General features: G+C 41.1%; 2 protein-coding genes across 2 annotated transcripts; one reads left to right on the plus strand and one right to left on the minus strand.

The window, feature by feature from the left end:
• The first annotated feature begins 1,470 nt into the window (after positions 1 to 1,470).
• Positions 1,471 to 6,296, plus strand: tmem254 (transmembrane protein 254). The gene is made up of 4 exons (XM_075483553.1): positions 1,471 to 1,595; positions 3,559 to 3,662; positions 5,639 to 5,698; positions 5,933 to 6,296. The coding sequence occupies exons 1-4, from the start codon at positions 1,509 to 1,511 to the stop codon at positions 6,051 to 6,053; spliced, it is 372 nt and encodes a 123-aa protein (XP_075339668.1). The 5' UTR covers positions 1,471 to 1,508; the 3' UTR covers positions 6,054 to 6,296.
• A 2,556-nt stretch (positions 6,297 to 8,852) lies between these two features.
• Positions 8,853 to 18,159, minus strand: LOC142399103 (L-threonine ammonia-lyase). Its single transcript, XM_075483566.1, has 11 exons — positions 17,967 to 18,159; positions 14,646 to 14,973; positions 13,575 to 13,691; positions 12,973 to 13,214; positions 12,620 to 12,785; positions 11,760 to 11,859; positions 11,532 to 11,607; positions 10,796 to 10,921; positions 10,435 to 10,602; positions 10,280 to 10,337; positions 8,853 to 9,424 (listed from the first exon to the last, which is right to left on the minus strand). The coding sequence occupies exons 1-11, from the start codon at positions 18,080 to 18,082 to the stop codon at positions 9,326 to 9,328; spliced, it is 1,596 nt and encodes a 531-aa protein (XP_075339681.1). The 5' UTR covers positions 18,083 to 18,159; the 3' UTR covers positions 8,853 to 9,325.
• Between the last annotated feature and the right edge of the window lie 260 nt (positions 18,160 to 18,419).

Here is an 18,419-nt window from a genome sequence, read left to right on the forward strand (position 1 = left end):
ACAAACGCATGGATCAGTCTCTCTAAGTCTGGTTTGGACACTATTAATTTGATTCTGGCAATGTTTTTTAGATGGTAAAAAGATGGTATTAGCTGGCCTAATGGAAGCATAATAACAATTTACATTCTATTCATGTTCATGCTGCTACTCTGCACTCTGCACTTTGCCATACCAATTGCACATGTTTTGCTGTCTGTTGAACTCAATATTATTTGCACTCTAGTAACATACTCAACTGACCTTTTTCTGTACACTGGACAGTCTGAAAATGATGCTCACTGTTGTCTACTTTCTGTGTTGACTGTTGTGTTGTTACTGATATTTATCTGCACTTTATGTCATATACTAGTTTATGTGTAAGTTTTTATCTTTAGTGTAAATTTTAGTTCATGTCTTAGTTACGTGTCAATTTTAGCTTTCTGCACACTTGGAGTCTGGGGAAACGCAATTTCAGTCACTGTGCATAGAAGATTGACAATAAAGTTCACTATGACTACGACTATGACTACAGATTGAACAATAGGGGTCCCAGGATTGACCCCACAGCTTTAAAAACGTTTCAGAATGTATCCTTTAAAGTATGGAAAACATTGTACTTTCTGTTGAAATGAGAAAATTCTCAAAGTTTGCGGTTTTTACAGTGTGATAGTACTTTTTATTTTATTTTTATTTTTTTACAAAACCATAGCTTTCGTCTTTTAAAAGATATTTAGAATAATAAGTTAACTGTCTGAAAATTCTAATATCCCATTGATTTAATCAAACATTCCATGAAAAGTTTTTATTTTATTTTTTTAATCAAATTTAGCCTACATTGTAAGCCACGCGGGGGCAACACTGCGACACAGCAAATGCTGGTCTGTCCTCGATAGATAGATAGATAGATAGATAGATAGATAGATAGATAGATAGATAGATAGATAGATAGATAGATACTTTATTAATCCCGAGGGAAATTTAAGGATCCAGTAGCTTATACAGACAGAATACAAAATACAAAACAGAATACAAAATACAACAGACAACCACACACAACACAGCAAACTAACATCACAGATCACAGTTCACATACACAAAACAAGGAATGAACAAAACTGTACAAGAAGAGGAGTGGGATGCTTGTGCTGAATGTGCAAAAACAAAGTGTGTGCGTGATAAAGTGTGAGCAGTGCAAATGGGAGAGTGCATGATGATAGAGTCTGTGCAAATGGCTAATATAGCAAGTAGAGGAGGGTGTGTTGAATAATTTAATGATTTTAAAACAAAAATAACTATTCGGAAGTCCCACCGTTGGAATACCTCACATGTTGATATGCAGCTGTGGTTTGTTGTGTGTTTTGTTTCAATGTGCTTGTCCATTTATGTACAAATCTGTACTTAAGAGGGAAAAAAAGATGCCAGCACTCTACCAACGCCCTCTCCCTCTCCTCGCCTTCTTTATATTCCTCTCACGGTTGTTCTCACACGGTCACATTTGACAGCGGGACCAACGTGAGAGGACAGCAGCTATGGCTAAAAGTGATGGGAGCGATTACTTTAAAAGGACCAGCCTCTTCTGGATTGTCACCGTTACAGTGATGGTTGCATATTATACTGTAAGTTTATAAAAAAAAAACCGTTTGAATAGTTACCCCTAGAAATCGGCTAACTGCTATTCTGTTTCTTCTCTGTACACGTCACCGTTCTGTGCTGCTTAAAACATCGTCCGGGTCTTCAGAAATTACATGTTTATAAATTATATATTGTGGGGTTTTTTCCCCTCTGTTGCTGTGAAAATGCTGTCGTCGTCATTGCTACCATTTTCTTGATGATAGATAATCTTATCGGCATTCAGTAAACCCTCAGTGGGAAGACAGATTAAACAAACTTTAGTGCAAAGTCCAGTATTTCTACTGGTACAACTTATCTGCCCATTAGAAGAGTATTAGGGCCAGGCATAAGAAAAAATAATAATATGTTGCCTTTCGAGATTAAAGTCGTGGACTTTATTCTCGACAGGTAAAATAAAAATATTTTTTCTTATGCCTGGCCCTAATACTCTTCCGTATTTTAATGCGTCTAACTTGACGAAAATATAGCAACGTAATGTTCCCCATTCTTTGGCAGGTGTCCTCGTTAAAGAGTACAGTAAAGTTAACAGGGAAGCAAATAAATAGATATTGCGCTGCAGTTTTAAATACAGGTGCTTAATTAATAGATACTGTTTGCTGCACCCACTAACAACAAATATATTTAAAACTGTTGTCGAAGAAGTCAGAAATGCGTTGCTGTGCGGGTCAGACGGGCAATCAACCAAAGTGCTATTTATTTATTTATTTATCTTTTAATACTGGAAAATGTTGCAGTTCTTCATACATATATTAATTTCATTACCACTTTCCAGGCGTTTACCAGGGGGGGCACGAAGGAAATGGTAAAAAAGTTGTCAAGTACTTATTTTAAGTTGGAGAGTTTGAGCATTTTTGGTGTCAATCCAATAACTAGACTCCAGCCTTTATCTGGGGCCCTGCAACCGAGTCCCTTTGTTTTTCTCCATTCACGTCATTGGTGCGACTGTGACTGTTAACAGGTGGACACGGGGAGGCAACAGCAAAAGAGCAAAAAAAAAAACGGCAAAAGAGCAATGCCATTTCAGTTGGCTGACGTGTTTGTACGAATTTGGTCGTTGTAATTTCTTCTTTTTTTTTCCCCTTTGGTGTGCAGTCATGCGAAAAACATTTTTATCAAGGCAAGGCAAGTTTATTTGTATAGCACAAGTAGACTACAAGGCATTCAAAGGATTCAAAGTGCTTTACAGATCCATTAAAACAGTAGAAATAAAAAGCATGATTTAAATTTTAAACAAAAAAGAAAGAAATAAGAACAATAGATAAAATCAGTAGTTAAAATGTGATTAAGTTTTGAGCTTTATTCAAACGCAGCTGAAAATAGGTGTGTCTTCAGCCTGGACTTAAACACACTGAGTGTTTCAGCTGATCTGAGGCTTTCTGGGAGTTTGTTCCAGACATGTGGAGCATAGAAGCTGAATGCAGCTCCTCCATGTCTGGTTCTGACTCTGGGAACTGATAGAAGACCGGATCCAGATGACCTGAGGGGTCTGGAAGGTTCATACTGGGTCAGGAGGTCACTGATGTATTTTGGTTTGATATCAGTCATCAAACAAGGAATAACAACGAGACTGTTATCATTTGTCCATTAAATGACCTTCAACTTTAAAATGCTCGTTATGTTTCATGTGACAAAAGTTTGAACGACAACCACAACATGACACGTAACTTTATTAAAGTCGATGCTTGTTCTCACAACAAGGCTGCACTTTGTGGAGCATACAGATGCTACAGTCATGATCCAAAGTGCTCCAAAGAGTCATTCATAGAGCCAAAGCAGCTGTCTTCTGCGGGGAAATCACACCAACCACCCCTGGACTTCCCAGTATTAGCTAAAACTGCCAGTGTGGGCTTTCAAAAGAGGAGCCAGGCGTGCTTCTTCTGGTCAGTATACCATGCTTTTTATACCACCATACCACCATATTCCATTTTTTATTTTATTTTTTTGCAGTGCATAGTGTTTGCACCAGAAAAAATCCCATTCGGGTCCCTCGGCGCGTTTGGCAGCTTCTGTGAATACCTCGTGGAGAACCACGCCGGCTTGATGTACAAAGGGTAAGTGAGTAGATGCCGCTGGTGCTCTGCAGGCATCAGGCATACGCTTCCCGAGGAAAGACATGGAATTAAGGGACAATGCTTAGATGCTTTAATACTACAACATTTTCACATTTTTTGTTATTTTGGTTAAGAATATTTCAAACTTTGATCAGGATTGCAACAACACAGCCAGTCTCACATATTGTGAGAGTTTAGACTTGAATCAGGCGTAAATTGAAATGCTCGACCATTTTGCAACTATTGGATTAAGCAGAACAGCTTCAAATGACGTGCAAAGCACCTGTACAATGCTTCAATACAGCGTTTAATCAACAAGAGCCTGAATGGTTTTCCTCACTGACGGATCGTTACCACTACTCCACAGGTCCTTAGTATTATTATTTAGCCCTGCGAGTCACATGACGCACCGTCAGACAGCAATCAAAGCTTTTTGTTTGACTTCTTCTGAAGTCACGTGACATGCAGGGTTGTTTCTAAGCTGCACATTTTATCCAATAAAGAGGGTAACTTGAACCCATTGCCCAATGTTTGGTGTGGAATCATTTGTGAAGAGGTTGACCTATTTTCTTTTTTTCTTTTTGAATTGTCATGTGACCTCAGCTTGCAGTGATGCAGGTGGATGTTGCCTACGACCCCAGTTCCTAAATGTTAGGATGTCGTGTAGAATGTAAATGAAGACAAAATGCAATGTTTTTCAAATCCCATGAACCAATGTTTTCATTCACAATAGAACATTTCGAAGTTTGAAAGGGAGACACTTTACTATTTGACGAAAAGTATCGGCTCATCTTGAATTCGATGGGCAAGGCAACACGTAGTAAAGTTGGGACGGAGCCATGTTTACCACTGCGTAGCATCTCCTCTTCTTTCAACAACAGCCTGTAAACGTTTGGGAACTGAACCAACAGTTGTTGGACCTTTGGGAGAGGAATGTTGTACCAATCTTTCCCGAGAAAAGTTTCTAGCTGCTCAACAGTCCTGTCCACTCCAGCAGCCACACTCTGCTACTACGAAGCCATGCTGTTGTAACATCTGCCGTATACAGTTTGTCTTGCTGAAATATGCAAAGCCTTCCCTGTAAAAGACGTCATCTGGTTGGGAGCGCGTGTTGCTCTAAAACCGGCATCTACCCTTGAGCAATGAAGGTGCCTTTCCAGATGTGCAGGTTGCCAGTTCTAGAAGCGCTAATGTACCCCCATAACATCACAGATGCAGGCTTTTAGAACCGAGCGCTGATAGCAAGTCAAATGGTCCCTTTGTGTCTTAGTCCGGAAGACTTGGCGTCCATGATTTGTCTGACCACAGAGCCGTTTTCCGATTTGCCTCGGCCCATTTGAAATTAACTTTGGTGACGTTTCCAAGTCATGTTTCCATCTGTCTCATGATATAGCTTTTAACCGGAGGGCTCGACAATCACAGGCATCCAGTATTGACTTTTGGCCGTGTACCCTGCGCACAGAGAAGTCTCCAGAGTCTCTGAATCTTTTGATGATACAATGTACTGTGTATGATGGAATATTTAAAGGATTGAACATTTTACTTTGAGGAAGATTGCTGAACCCCTGCATCTCTAAGGTGCACATCTCTGTTGCTATTTAGCCTAATCAGTCTTTCTTTCTTGTGTCACTTAATTTTCTAGCCTTTTGTTGCCCCATCCCAACTTTTTTGAGACGTTCAGAATGAGCTCCTATCTTGTATTATGCAACACTAAACCGTCTCTCATTTCTATTTTCTATCATGAATGAAATACTGGTTTGAGAGATCTGCAAATCATTGCGTTCTGCTTTTATTTACACTTTACAGAGCGTCCCAACATTTTTGGCATTGGGGTTGTGTTTTGGCATGAAGTCAGTGAGATTACTGTCACTGTTGCCGTGTTTTTAGACCACGGTTGTTTTCAGGTTAAAGATAATTGCATTAATCTTTTTTTTTTAAAGGGGATGTCACATAAAAATGCTTTTGTTTTTTCCCAGGTGGTGGGCGGCCCTGGTTATTCATGTCTTTGAGTCCTGCGTTGCACTAAATGTGTGCAGGTAAGAATGATGTCCACAAGGTGGTGCTATACCCTAATATGACCATCTGAACTTGTAGTTTGACTTTTTGGACACTCAGGTTCTCCACATAACTTGGGTATCTTGTAACAAACCTTAAAGTTCATCACGAACACCCATTCGAATTGCAATCAATATGCTACTCTACGGATCAGCAGTGACTGCACAAGCAGTGAAACATTTGAAAACTTGGCTCCATCTCTTGTTTCCTTGCAGCAACAAAGGCATCACCGACACGACCACTCGCCGCCTGTGGTTTGTCCAGACCCTTCTGTTTGGCTTTGCCTCCCTTGGCCTTCTACTCAAGTACGACCCCAAGCGTCCCAAACAGCACTGATGTCAGCAGGAGGAGCTTACAGCTGAATCGCTCTCTCCCCAGTGCCTCTTCCTCTTCCACCATCTCTTTCCCGTTGATATGAATCAGTGTCGAGGTGCGCAGAGATTAGGAAAACACTTGAGCCTTCAAGTGTTAACGCAATAACATATCTCTGATTGAGACACTACGTATTTTTCTGACTTAGTTTCTGTTGTAACCTCTGCCCCCGTGATAGGACAGATACTGGTCTCGTTCCGTGTATTTTCTAAACAAAAAAAAGCTTAAGGGGGGTTGTACTATCTTGTAGAATTAAAATTGTAGTTTTTCTAAAAAAAAAATTTTTTTAAAAGTAATATAACTGACTTGTTGACTCTGCCTAGAGCCAAAATGTCTGTGCAGTAGAAGGGGAGTTTTAAATTTATTTGCTCTGCGCTCATGATGTTTACATCAGCTCCCAGGATAACTCTAGGGATATTCTTTAAATTTGCTCCAGGATCAAAAATAAAGCGGCCTGCCGTCAGGTTTACTTGGTCTTGAGCCTTTAAACAACAAACTGAAAGTCTTAATGCTATCGATTTATACTGTATTAACAATAAAGCATGATTTCTGAACTTTTTGTTTACCCAAGATTGCTCAAGCGTGAATTATTTCACCCTGCGTGTCCCTGAATTTAACAGAAGAATATATTCAAACCCATATACATGTATGTATGTATGGGAAGCGGAAATCTAATATCTCCGCTGTTTTGCCAGTGTGTTAGGGGTACAGTAAATTTGGTCAACAGAAAGGGGATGCAGGGCTCTGAGTATGTGCTGCTGAATTACTCCTTAAAGGTTTCAGTTGTGCGTGAGCTGGAAAACCGATATGGACACTGAATATTAAGAGGTGAGGGAAGACGCTCATGAATACCTGAGGTACCTGCATTGATGCAGTTTTTCCTCGGACAAAAGACAGTTTATTTCACCCTGAATACCTGTTTGTTTAGATCCACTGTTTATGTGTGGAATGTGTTATCCGTGCAGAGTAGAAAATGCTGAAAAGAACAACGGCGTGCTTTGCAAAGAAGTATGAATAAGGCACAAGTCTGCAGCTAGATAAATGACCCAGAAATATCTAACTATGAGCCATAAGAGCAGGTTGATGTTTTCCCTCTCTTTCTGTTTATTATAGAGCTTCTTCTAAATCTTCCTTTATTGTCTAACCATTTTTTATGAAAAGAGAAAATTCCTTGTGGCCGCAACGTTCAAAGCAACGTCGACTGGTTTAATCTCGTCACACTGACTGGGATTCATGTAAATAAATATGTGTGAGTGTGAGCATCCACTGAAAACATAATAATTCACATTTGAAGGTTTTTTTTTTTGTTGTTGTTCGATTCCCAATCTTGGGGACATATACCATATATTGTACAGTATATACTTTATTTCTAAAATATACCCTCCATTAGAACAACACAAAAGTAACACGAGGCAACGCATCTAATGTGCTTTTGGAATTTTTGAACTGCTCGCTTAGTGGAAGTGTGGTTTGATTCTCATTGGCGCCTCTTTTGCTTTTCCTAAGTCCATACAAATTTGCCCTGCCATTCTTCCTTAAACTCATGACATTTACCAACAAGGTCAGAGTGAAGTGCTTAGGAAAATACATCTCATCTCTTTCAACTGGATCCACTTTATTTGCCAACTAGCATGCAAATTAGCATGCTAGCTTAGCCCATGCAATACACCTTTGTATAACTACAGTACTGGACAAATTAAAACCCATGAACTGATGATATGTGCTTGACAAAATGATAAAGGGAGAATTAAAGTTGCTACTGTTGTGATAAACCCTACGGCCATAGTCTCAACAGTTAATTCTCTGGGGCCGTGAACGTTTGTCAAATGAGGCATTTCATTCTGAACCAAAACTGTTTGGAGGATCAAAACTGCCAAAGCAACAACAAAAAAAGAAGTAATGATAATGGTTATATTTTTAGCAATCACTGTAAAGTCTTTTGGAAAGCAGTGTATAAACTGAAAGACTAGCAAAACCATCTATGCATTCACTTCAGGCCAAAAGGATCAACCTTTTGAAGCAACACTGACAGTTTCACATGTAACTAAAAAGTTTAGCATGTAATTTATGATGGTGCATTAGCAGAAATGCATTATCTCAATCAAACCTATTGGTGCAGAAATGCCAGAAAACAATGATAACTGTGTTTTCTTTACCATTGATGCAGTGGGTCGCCTCTCACCCATCTGCCATCTTAAAATATAGTCAATAGTTAAGAAGGGGAATAAACATCAAACTCAGACTCTTGAATGTGCTTTTCATGATTTTAGAGGAGGGTGATGCATCGGATATTCTGTTGGTTGCAATTCTTGTGAGGTATCATGGAATAAATTATTAAATGAAGACTTGAATTTATGTTCAGAAAGTCTAAATCTTCATTCAATTTTTTTATCAGATCTTGGAATTGAAATACCCCCAATCCAATTCAAAAACCACAAAACTGAATGTTGTTTCATGACTCCGAACAACGAGGAGGAGCGTGTATCATCCGTTTGACACGGGCTGAATGAGGCAGTAACACAGGGTCACAATGTCCTCTGCTGATAGCCTTAAGAGCATTAACTCGTCTTAACTTTCCGAGTCTACATTGGAGCATCTCAAGCCGGTAATCGGGTGGATAGTGTACACACAACCTACCCTAGTGTTATGCGTCACTTTTATTCTTAGGGAATATATACCACAAAGAAAAACTCAAGCTTTACCTCTATGCAGAAAAAAAACAACACAAAATAAATCCACGAACAGGGCTAATTTACTTCGGTTTTATTTAGAGAACACATTTTCACTATCATCTCATGTAATATATATATACAGAAATATATACAGTACTTTATAAACATCCTTCTTTGAAAAATAAATCTCATATTCTGCTGTTATGTGGATCTGTGCCGCATTCATCCATGCAGTCCATCCTTCAGCTAATGTAGTGATTCAGATAAGAACTAGATTCCTCCTGGATGCGAGTTAACCACTTCACAGTAATCAGTGAGCCATGATGAACAAGAACAGCGGCAGAAATAAAGGAAGTAATACAAATTATATTTGCTCTATAATCTCACAGCTTTTCTGTACGCACACAGCTGAACAAGATTGTATCAAACATGTTGGTATGACGTGACGGAGCTCTTGTATCTTAGATGTGTGTGTGTCACAAGATGTGCTTTAAAGTCATTCCATGTTTCATTACAATACTTTTTCAGTTTTCGGTATAGTTTTTGTGCTTGGTGTCGTCGTGATCACCGGTCCAGCCAGCATATTGAAGGGTAGCGCTCATTCAGCATCTTGCGCAACTGAGCACTTTGTGTCTTATCTCTGGTTTCCACCACACACTCCACCTGCCAACACACACACAGTTAGCACCCGTTACATCACACGGACAAGTTAGAATTAGGGCATCGTTGCTGGTTAGTACACTTGGTCTTTCACCTTTTGACAAAGCTGGTGAATAAAGACAACAGTTTATTTAGTGCGGGGGAATTATGTATAGCCCAAACATAAAGGACTATTCTTGTTTCCCTGGCATTAAAGGGAAATTTAATGATGGAAAACAATCAGTATCTGCTACCGATAATTGGCCAGTGTTTTATTGTTGACATTGGTATGAGCCCAGAATTTCACAGTGAGTGTATCCCTCACCAACTGTTGCACCGTCATTTTCCTACAGTAGTCAAGCAGATCAAACACTGGCTCTGCAGCCCTTTTTTTGCATTGTGCATCCCCCATAGTGTTCCTAAAAGCTCGGAAAAGGAGGGCGATTGTATTCAGTTGTTTGCAGCCTGCAGTTTATGCCACTAAATGTCACTACACCCCTCACACTGGAAGTTTAATGTCATATGAAATGAGCAAGTTTTTCATGAATAAGCAGCAAACGGCGTGTACTCAAAATGACAAAAGCCTAAATTGGTGTAAAGCTGTTTTTAACTTTTTAATTATAAAGAATTAGCAAGGAATTTGAATGGTATTGGAATTCATTGGAAAGTAGTTCGAGTTTTATAAATATAAACTTAATTCAAAGAACAAGATAAATAGCTCTGCCTTCTAGTTGAGTTGAAGTTTGGGCCATACAGTTCCCGCCAACGCCCTGGCAACTCCAAGCATAGAGTTCTTAGGCAATGACCGAAAAGGTTAATTAGCAGATTGGAGAAGAGGCGCACAAAGACTCAGGTGAAAGAGAGAGATTAGACGCCTACCTTTGCCTTGAAGAGGTCTGATTTGTCACCGTGTCTGCGATGGCAGACGTCCAACAGCCTGGGAGAAACAAGAAACGAGGTGGGAGGGAATTAAAGGAGGCATCGGGTGACGAAAATGAAACGGCTTAAGGCTGAAGCAGCAGAAGCGTCCTTACCTCACATCCTCTCTGGACAGTACATCCAGCAGTTTGGCCATGTCCCCTGGGAATTCTCCCAACTGCACCGCAAACTTACTGACCCGATCGTCCAACACCAGAGCCCGGTCCAGGCACTGCCTCACCAGCTCCGACTCCATGTTAGCGCTGCTTACCACAATAACAACCCTGCAGCAGAGAGAGATGGAGGCCAGTTTTAACTGTAACCACGGATTAGCACTGCTGTTAGGGCCATTTTGAATAAAACAATTTTTAAAAAAGAGCTTTTACACTGTTTATGTCCCTGACTCTACAGAGGACTGGGGTAGACTGAAGCAAAGACTAAAAAGCTGCCATTACGAAGCTGATTTATCTGACCCACTTTTTTCCTCTTAGTTCAGGAAGTTTCCCAGCCAAGATGGCAGCCAGTCCCATGGCTCCTTCCGTGTCCACTATGGAACGTTCAAACTCATGAAACCGCAGCATCGCCACCAGAGACTCTTCCTCGCTGAGAGCACAGACAAAAAATGGACTGATGTGACGCTCAGTGTACAAGTATGAATCAGCACAAAGATATATTTCAACATTATGGGATAAAATATCCTCGTAGGCACAGTCATTTTATTGGTGTGATGAGCTCATTTGTGTCACACATTCTAAATGTGATTCCTGAATGAAAGTCTTTGAAGACTACATGTGCTGTTGTTAGATCGATTCTTTCAATGGCAGCTCAAGAACAAGTTAAATAAAGTGTTTATTGGTAGTCACATGTCAAAGCATATCAGCGCTGGGCTCAGTGGAACAGAGTTCCCGCAGGAAATCCGTCAGACTGAGCCTCGATTTCCGGGTATCATTTGCATTTATAGCCTCATAGGTTGGACTCACACTCGACCGAGTATGATTGGACATGAGTAGGTTCAACATGCTTCGTCATATTCTCTGGATCAGCCAAAACAATGTGTGTGTGTGTGAATCTGCCCTTGCTGTCCCAGGCTTTCCCAATTGTTTTGTCTTCCCATTCCTGGATCACTTTAGGTCATCATGGAAAAGTACTGAGGCTTATTTAATTTATAATGTCTAAGAACAAAGCCAATTTTTACACTGTGGAGGTGCAGTACCTGACAGGTATGACTTTATCCACCAGTTTCTTTGCCAGCTGGAAGGTGTTTACACCAAGCGAACGCTCCATAAGATCTGGGAAAACAGACAGAACAATCATCACTTATTCATTCACTGCAGGTGTGGAATGAAAATGTGACCACGAGGTTTAATGCTATACAGCATTCACATTTTCAGTATTTTCATTGTAGGTTTGTGCTAGGCACCCAAACATGACACGGGCTTACCTCCGTATAGTTTCTTGTTGGGCTTGCTGTGCATGTCTTTGATTGGACCGTCTGTTTTCAGAGATTGGAGCAGCAGAGGGAAACCTTCTGGTTCGATGCCCTGTTGAGGGAAGTCCTTCAGTTATTATTCCACCGGCGTTAAACTGTGACGGTACACTTTAGAGGAGGTTGTATTTACCATGTTAACATCAGACAGAATACACCTCATTCATGTCTTATGACCCACTAGGATTGTGTGGTGGTGTATTTCTCTGTAGAGTATTTATCTTGTTTCTTCTTCTTTAGTTGTGTTTGGGATGTTTATGGTCAGCAGCCTTTGGCAAGACAGTGGGTAGACACCAACTAATGAGATGTCTGTGTAGATATCTGTGCTGCACACTCTCAGCAGAATGGGGACTTTGGTATAAATGGGTTTATTTGTGCTTTAGAACGTAACTAAAATAAGTGGTAAACTGTAGTTTTTACTCATCTATTGCTTTGCAGTGCAGTTGTCTGCAGTCGCTTTCACTTTCTGAACAAACTCAGAGTTGCAGAGAAATGGCAAAATTGTTATGTTCCAGTTCACAGATTAATGCCTCGTTGTGTTTGAAAACATGGGATTTTCAAGGGAAGTACTTCAAATATATTGCGGTTTTTAAAGCGGTTACAGCAGAATGAAACACAGACTTAAAGGGAAATGTGGGATGTTGGTGTCAAAGTTATCTTTGCTGTATAAAGTAAGGGTTTATAAAAGATAAGAGGAACCGCAGTAGAAATACAACTGATATTGAGGGAAAAGGTCACAAAGAGGAACCCTGGAATGGAACGTACAGGTATTTAATGTAATGAAAAAAGAAGAAAAAAGAACCATTTCTACTTACTACAACAAGAATCTGAGAATTGAGGTGTTTGATGGCTGCAGCAGTGCCAGCCAGAAGGCCGTACTGTCCTGCTGCAGGAACAATAATTGCATCCACTTTGGGCACTTGCTCAAAGATCTCCATGCCAACAGTGCCCAGTCCTGCCAGGTATGCTGCATTTTCATCTCTGTTAATCAGCAAAGAGGGAAACAGCAGACTTATTTCAACAGAACACTGACGGATTGTACTATTCGCCTATGCTGTCATTGTTCTGTTTACAGATCTTTTATAGCTAAGCCAGCGTAACTTGCAGTTTAAATGACAAACTAGATAAACTCATGCCAAAATCCAAGGATGAACATAGAGAGACTGACTCTTCCAGGTAGAGGTATCCGTTTTCTTTGGCCAGATGGCGCGCGTGATTCTGGGAATCGCGGTTGGTGCTGCCATAAGAGATGACCATGGCACCGTAGTCTCTGTAGATCCTGAGACGAGGTGAGGAGCAGCCTGATGGCATGATGACAAACACGGGGATCTTCAGCTCCACTGCGTGGTGAGCCACGGCCATGGAGAAGCTACTGTCAGTGGACACGATCACACCCTTTCTCTGCTGCTCCTGAAAGGAACCAAACGCACTGCTTGACCTATGTTCATACAATCAGTCTGTTTACACGTGTAAAGGTATTTCGTTAGTTAGAGCTTAAAAGATAAAGATTCGGCATCAATGCCTTTGCAGGGCCCTAAGACTTCAGCTTAAACCTTGTGATTTTCCTACTTTTTCACAGATGTAAAGTAAAACACATCCAAATGGAGCCATTCCAAAGGGTTTGACTATTTTTTTAGAGCTATATGTAAGAGGTGATCAGTAAACCTATGCACACTTGCACTAACATACAAAGCAGATCACACAAGCTGAGACTTGACCAACAAAGAGGGATCATCCCTTCTCTAGCAGCCCGTTTCCGGCTAGATTTACCTGCGTGAGGGAGGCCAGCAGGTAGAGCGCTCCCCTCTCCTTCACAGAGCCCGTGTAGTGCAGGTGCTCCTTCTTCAGGTAGATCTCCATTCCGTACTGTTTGGACAGTCTGGAGTACTGTAATAAAGAGGCAGCATAGTTCACTTGAATGTAAATTCAGGAAAAGTGAGTTCTTTCATTGGCAAATATTTTCTGTAATATTCGAAAATGAGTTTGTGTTTTTGAGCTGAAATAGAGACAGGTTGGGATTTATGTTAAGGTACAACTCCAGAGAAGCTGTCAAGTCTCTGAATACAGCAAAATTACATTAGACACTACAAAACATTAATGTTATGGATTGTTCCTGCACTGGTAAACAGCCCATCAGTCTGCACCAGGTTTGTCTTTAAAAAGAATCACTCTGTGCCCTTTTGGACAAAGTAACAATATTCTCTCATATGTATTTGGGAAGTACAAACTCCATAGTCCTACAGTCAAAGCAGCTGACATCTTCCAGAGTTTCCTGTTGAAGTGGACAGATAGTAATATAAATGTGTATTGTCTTTCTATTATAGTTTCAATTTACCAGAATTATCACTTTAAACTATATAACCAAATGGCAAAAGTTCTATAAGGAAGATCTGATACATTTTGTTCACTCTTTGTCGTCACTTGGGCTTTTCCACCGCTCCCCTGCCACTCCCTCCTTTCCCAGGGTGTTACACCCCTTCCACATTAGTTATAACTTCACTGCTCCGGTCCAATTGTCTTCCCGCCTCCTCCCCAACTGCGCCTTCTCCAGTTGCCTGAGACGACTCGACTCCAGGCCTTTCCCGTCATCCATCATGTAATGTTCTGCACTGATGGGACTTTGGAGTCTAACTGCCAAACTTCTTATTCTTTGCACATCAAACTTTTTCTAATTATTGCACACCAATACATTAGTGTTGGCCTTTTATTTGATCTCTCCACGTTGAACTAATTTAGATATATGAGCCTCAGACTGGTCCTTTGTCCAACTCTAATCGGAGCTCTTTTGTGTAGTGGCAGGGGTGATGTTTGATCCTCCAGCAGAGAGCACAGCCAACGTACCGTGCAAGGGGTCTTCTGTATCCCTGCCTGGATCCTAAAGGCTGCTGCGCTGATGTCCTCAAAGCGGAGGTACTGAGCCGGAGGTCTGGGGATGATCCTGAACTCGCTGACTCTTCTGGTTTTGGGGGGGTCCATGAGCTTGATCTCAGCAACTTCCACCACTTTGGTTTCATGGACTTTAACATCCCCGTTGAGAAGTTCCTCCTCACCAAAGTCCTTCAAACGCTCTGGTTCAATCAGGGTGGGTCGGCGGCCCACGGTGCCATTACTGAAGGGGCCGGATTTGCAAGGGCCACCCGGCTGACTGGGGCCCAGGCGCAATTCCTCCCTGAGAAAGAAAACAAGGGACAGATATTTACAGGGATTTGCAAAGCAGATCCCAAATTTGAGAAAACAGGTTTCCCTGTTAAAACGGTAAAGTCCTGTTAAACTTGTCAATGCAGCAAAAATGTTGCAGCTTTAATGTCGCAGTCAAGAAGCTCCAGTTTCTGAAATTTGATGAGCATAGAACAAACCCAGGAGGAGAATACTGAGCAGAGGTGGATGCTGTGAGAACCATGACATGGATTAATAGCTTCATTAAGTAATAACGTCATTAATGAGCCCCTACAGATAAAGATTACATTTTCTCCCTAAAGCACATCAGTGCACCTCCACTCAGGACTCTTAAAATCAATTATTGTTTTAAGTTGCTAGTTTGCTAATTAACGACCAGATAAACTGGATCTATTTGGCCAAGTCGCTACAAGAAGGAAATATTAAGTAATATTGTCCAGCAACATGCACATGAACGGCAAAGAATGAATAATGTTTCTCCAAACACAGTGACCTCTGTTTCAAACTAAATGACATTAACATGTTCTCTGCAACCCAGTTCTGATTAAATAAGATGAAAAACAGACAGCTAAAGACTATTTTGGTCTGCTGTGTAAAAATGTAATGTATGATACAACATTTGGTGGGAAGTGGAACTGAGAAAAATCGTTTAATCTCATTCTTATTCCAACAGATTGTAAGATTTTTTGTTTGTGAGCATCATGTTAATTTACAGTCTGAGCCACACACACAGAAATCCGAATATCCGATTCACATCTTAATGATGCTCTGAAACTACAGCTCAGACACACTCGAGTAGCCAGCTTTATTAGCATTCAAGACAGGTTGTAAGATCGGTTCTAAAGGGACAATCTACAGGTTTAGAAGAAAAATGACTAGACCTCAACAGTTGTACAAAGAAACCATAACCACCTCCCTCCACCCCCATTCTCCAGTCTGAAATTAATTGAGTCACCTTTCACATCAACTCAGCTTCCGCTTTCTGTGACAGATTACGTCGATGAATCAGCTAATGATTTATTGGCTAGTTTGGCTCCTCTTTTTGTGGAGACACACCACCTAAAGGGCATTTTAGAGCTAAAAAACGAGACAGTTTGATTTACAACAGCTTAGTAAATGGACAATGGATGGTACAGTTAATTTAAATTGTTCATTTTCTCTCCAGATCTTTTCTCCTTGCTCAGATGACACAATGCAAAAGAGGAATAAGATCCTCTCGTGGCTGTTTATCTTACAACGTAATTTATGAGGACTGAGCCCTGTCCACAGTAAAGACAGAACAATAGGATTACCTTCACTTATTGGAGATTAAGTCATGTACTTAGCCACCAAAGCAGCATATCTAATGGTTTGAATAGAAGTTTGAGACTGAGTAAAGTTGCGTGTTGGAATCCTGCCACTCATATTCACATATACAGAATAAGGTGGGCTAATCTGCATAATGATTGGAGCTCATGAAAAGGAAGCTTGAAAAGAATCCACTTGTGAAAGTGCTTTTATTGAGCCTGTTATGTGCTAAGATCGCTTCCAAACACCACCAGGTGGAGCTGCTGCCCCACACATGTCCGAATGGGAACCGGTCAGTGGCTCACTCTTCATGTACCATCCTGCTCTATTTATGGCACGGAGATCTGTTAAATACAATACTGTGACCTTTCACCCAGCCTCCTGGATCAATTATTCAGTGCCCCACTTTTTCTTGTGAACATTTTTGTAAAAATAGAGTCGTATTTTTCACATAATTATGTAAATAACAGAAGTCCAAGGCTGCACTTGTGATTAGGGTACTTTGGTTCAAAGGCGCGGTTTAAAACGGCATCAAAGAGAAGATAAACATGGCAACCTCAAAGACGCTAATCAAAAGAGAAGGGGATGAGACGAAATGGTAAACAATAGCTTCTACCCCAAAATGGTACTTTAAAAAAAGAAAAAAAAATCAGGCCAAAGCAAAAAGTGAAGGCGTCATTTCAACCTAGCAGGCTTTCTTCACAGCACTCTCAGCTTCTTAAGGTCTTTTCAAACATTAAATGCTCTTACTTGTTGTTGCACTGGTTTCCTTTTCCAGCTGGAAAAGTTCTTTTGGGAAAAGAAAATGCTTCCTTGCACAAGACCCTAATCGCTGATGGTGCCTCATTGTAAAATGCAGTTCGGCTTCCTTTTGAGGCAGCCTCCTTGCATTCTTTATGTGGTTTCTCTTAGCCTCCTTGGATATTGGACAAGAAGCTGTGGAATGTTCAGAAAGGCAACTGAAAACTAGATATCTGAAGGAACATTTCTGTAGACTCACGATTCTTGTTTCGTATTATTGAATCCTAACGGTTGTGGTGCTCCATAAAAGCCGAGACAAAGACTTGAACATGACATAATTAGGACTGACCACAACAAAGGCACCATGCTTCACTTAAATGATTATTTAACAGGTTATTTACCTCTTTTGATCCAAAGATACCTTTTAATTTCCCTTTGTCTTACTCCAAATGAGTAAAAGGTAACTACAAAAGAAAGATGGGAACAAGGAAGAGGCCCAAGCAGAGGATACTGTCCCAGGGGCTTGGAGGGTAGGAAGTGCCCCCCCTACAAGGTGCTGAAGTGAAGGAAGAGGTGAGAGATGATGAGATGGAAGAGGGGAAAGCAATTTGTATAGAGGCTATAGATGGAGGAGGAGGGCAAACGCTGGACAAATGCTGGAATGGAGTTCACTACACCTTCATTCTGGTACAGCAAGATTCAAACATGGATATGGAGAGTTGAAGGCTTGGTTTGTGGAATTAATTTTGGGATCAATGTAAGGGGATTTTGGGATTTCAATGTTAGGTTAGAATGCAAAACACAAAGGATGTAGAGAAGGATAAAACTTAACTTGGTGTGGTGGAAGTAGGAGCTACGTCTGAGATCTAGGGTAACTGTGCCGCTACGAGATTGAGTTGGGGAGAGGTCTGGAGAGGTCTAGAAGTGTCCAGGGTGCTACATGTTGGAAATTCCCACCTCGCCCAGAAAGGATCATTCTCCCCGCTGTCTTTAATTGCAGGTTTTGGTGAGAACAAACGCTCGAGTCGCTCGCTCAGGTAGCTTGAGTAGAATAACTGGGCAGCAAAGTTCATCCTGGTCGAGGGCCGTTCCTCCTACAATCCAATGAGCGTCTGATGCTGAATCCCTCTCCGGCTCCGGCTGCGTTGTGTCCGAGGGATGAGGGGACACTGGTTGCTGTTGCTCCCACGGTGTAAAGTCCCCTGCTCAAGCTCCCTCCCTCTTTCCCTGCTCAGGGCTTATTTAAGAAGGGATTACTCACTGACACACGCATGGTGGTTGTGGAGTGTCTCTGCTGAGGCCCGGCCCCTCCCAGGGCTCTATTCCTGGGCCCAGACCTGGATTACTTCCACTTTCTGTGACGTAGAGCTAATAAGACAGTCTAAGGAGATAAATACAGAATTAGGGGTT

Source organism: Odontesthes bonariensis, chromosome 2 (assembly GCF_027942865.1).
Source record: "Odontesthes bonariensis isolate fOdoBon6 chromosome 2, fOdoBon6.hap1, whole genome shotgun sequence".
In the NCBI taxonomy this organism is placed as follows: Eukaryota; Metazoa; Chordata; class Actinopteri; order Atheriniformes; family Atherinopsidae; genus Odontesthes; species Odontesthes bonariensis.

What these genes read in the sequence shown, in the direction of transcription:
- LOC142399103 (XM_075483566.1), bottom strand. Translation starts at nt 18,082, where the DNA reads ATGAACTTTGCTGCCCAGTTATTCTACTCAAGCTACCTGAGCGAGCGA. An exon ending in GGATACCTCTACCTGGAAGA is followed by an intron (nt 12,786 to 12,972) that starts GTCAGTCTCTCT and finishes GCTGATTAACAG; the next exon opens with AGATGAAAATGCAGCATACC. An exon ending in ATTCTCAGATTCTTGTTGTA is followed by an intron (nt 11,860 to 12,619) that starts GTAAGTAGAAAT and finishes TTCCCTCAACAG; the next exon opens with GGCATCGAACCAGAAGGTTT.
- tmem254 (XM_075483553.1), top strand. Translation starts at nt 1,509, where the DNA reads ATGGCTAAAAGTGATGGGAGCGATTACTTTAAAAGGACCAGCCTCTTC. An exon ending in TGATGGTTGCATATTATACT is followed by an intron (nt 1,596 to 3,558) that starts GTAAGTTTATAA and finishes ATTTTTTTGCAG; the next exon opens with TGCATAGTGTTTGCACCAGA. An exon ending in GTTGCACTAAATGTGTGCAG is followed by an intron (nt 5,699 to 5,932) that starts GTAAGAATGATG and finishes GTTTCCTTGCAG; the next exon opens with CAACAAAGGCATCACCGACA.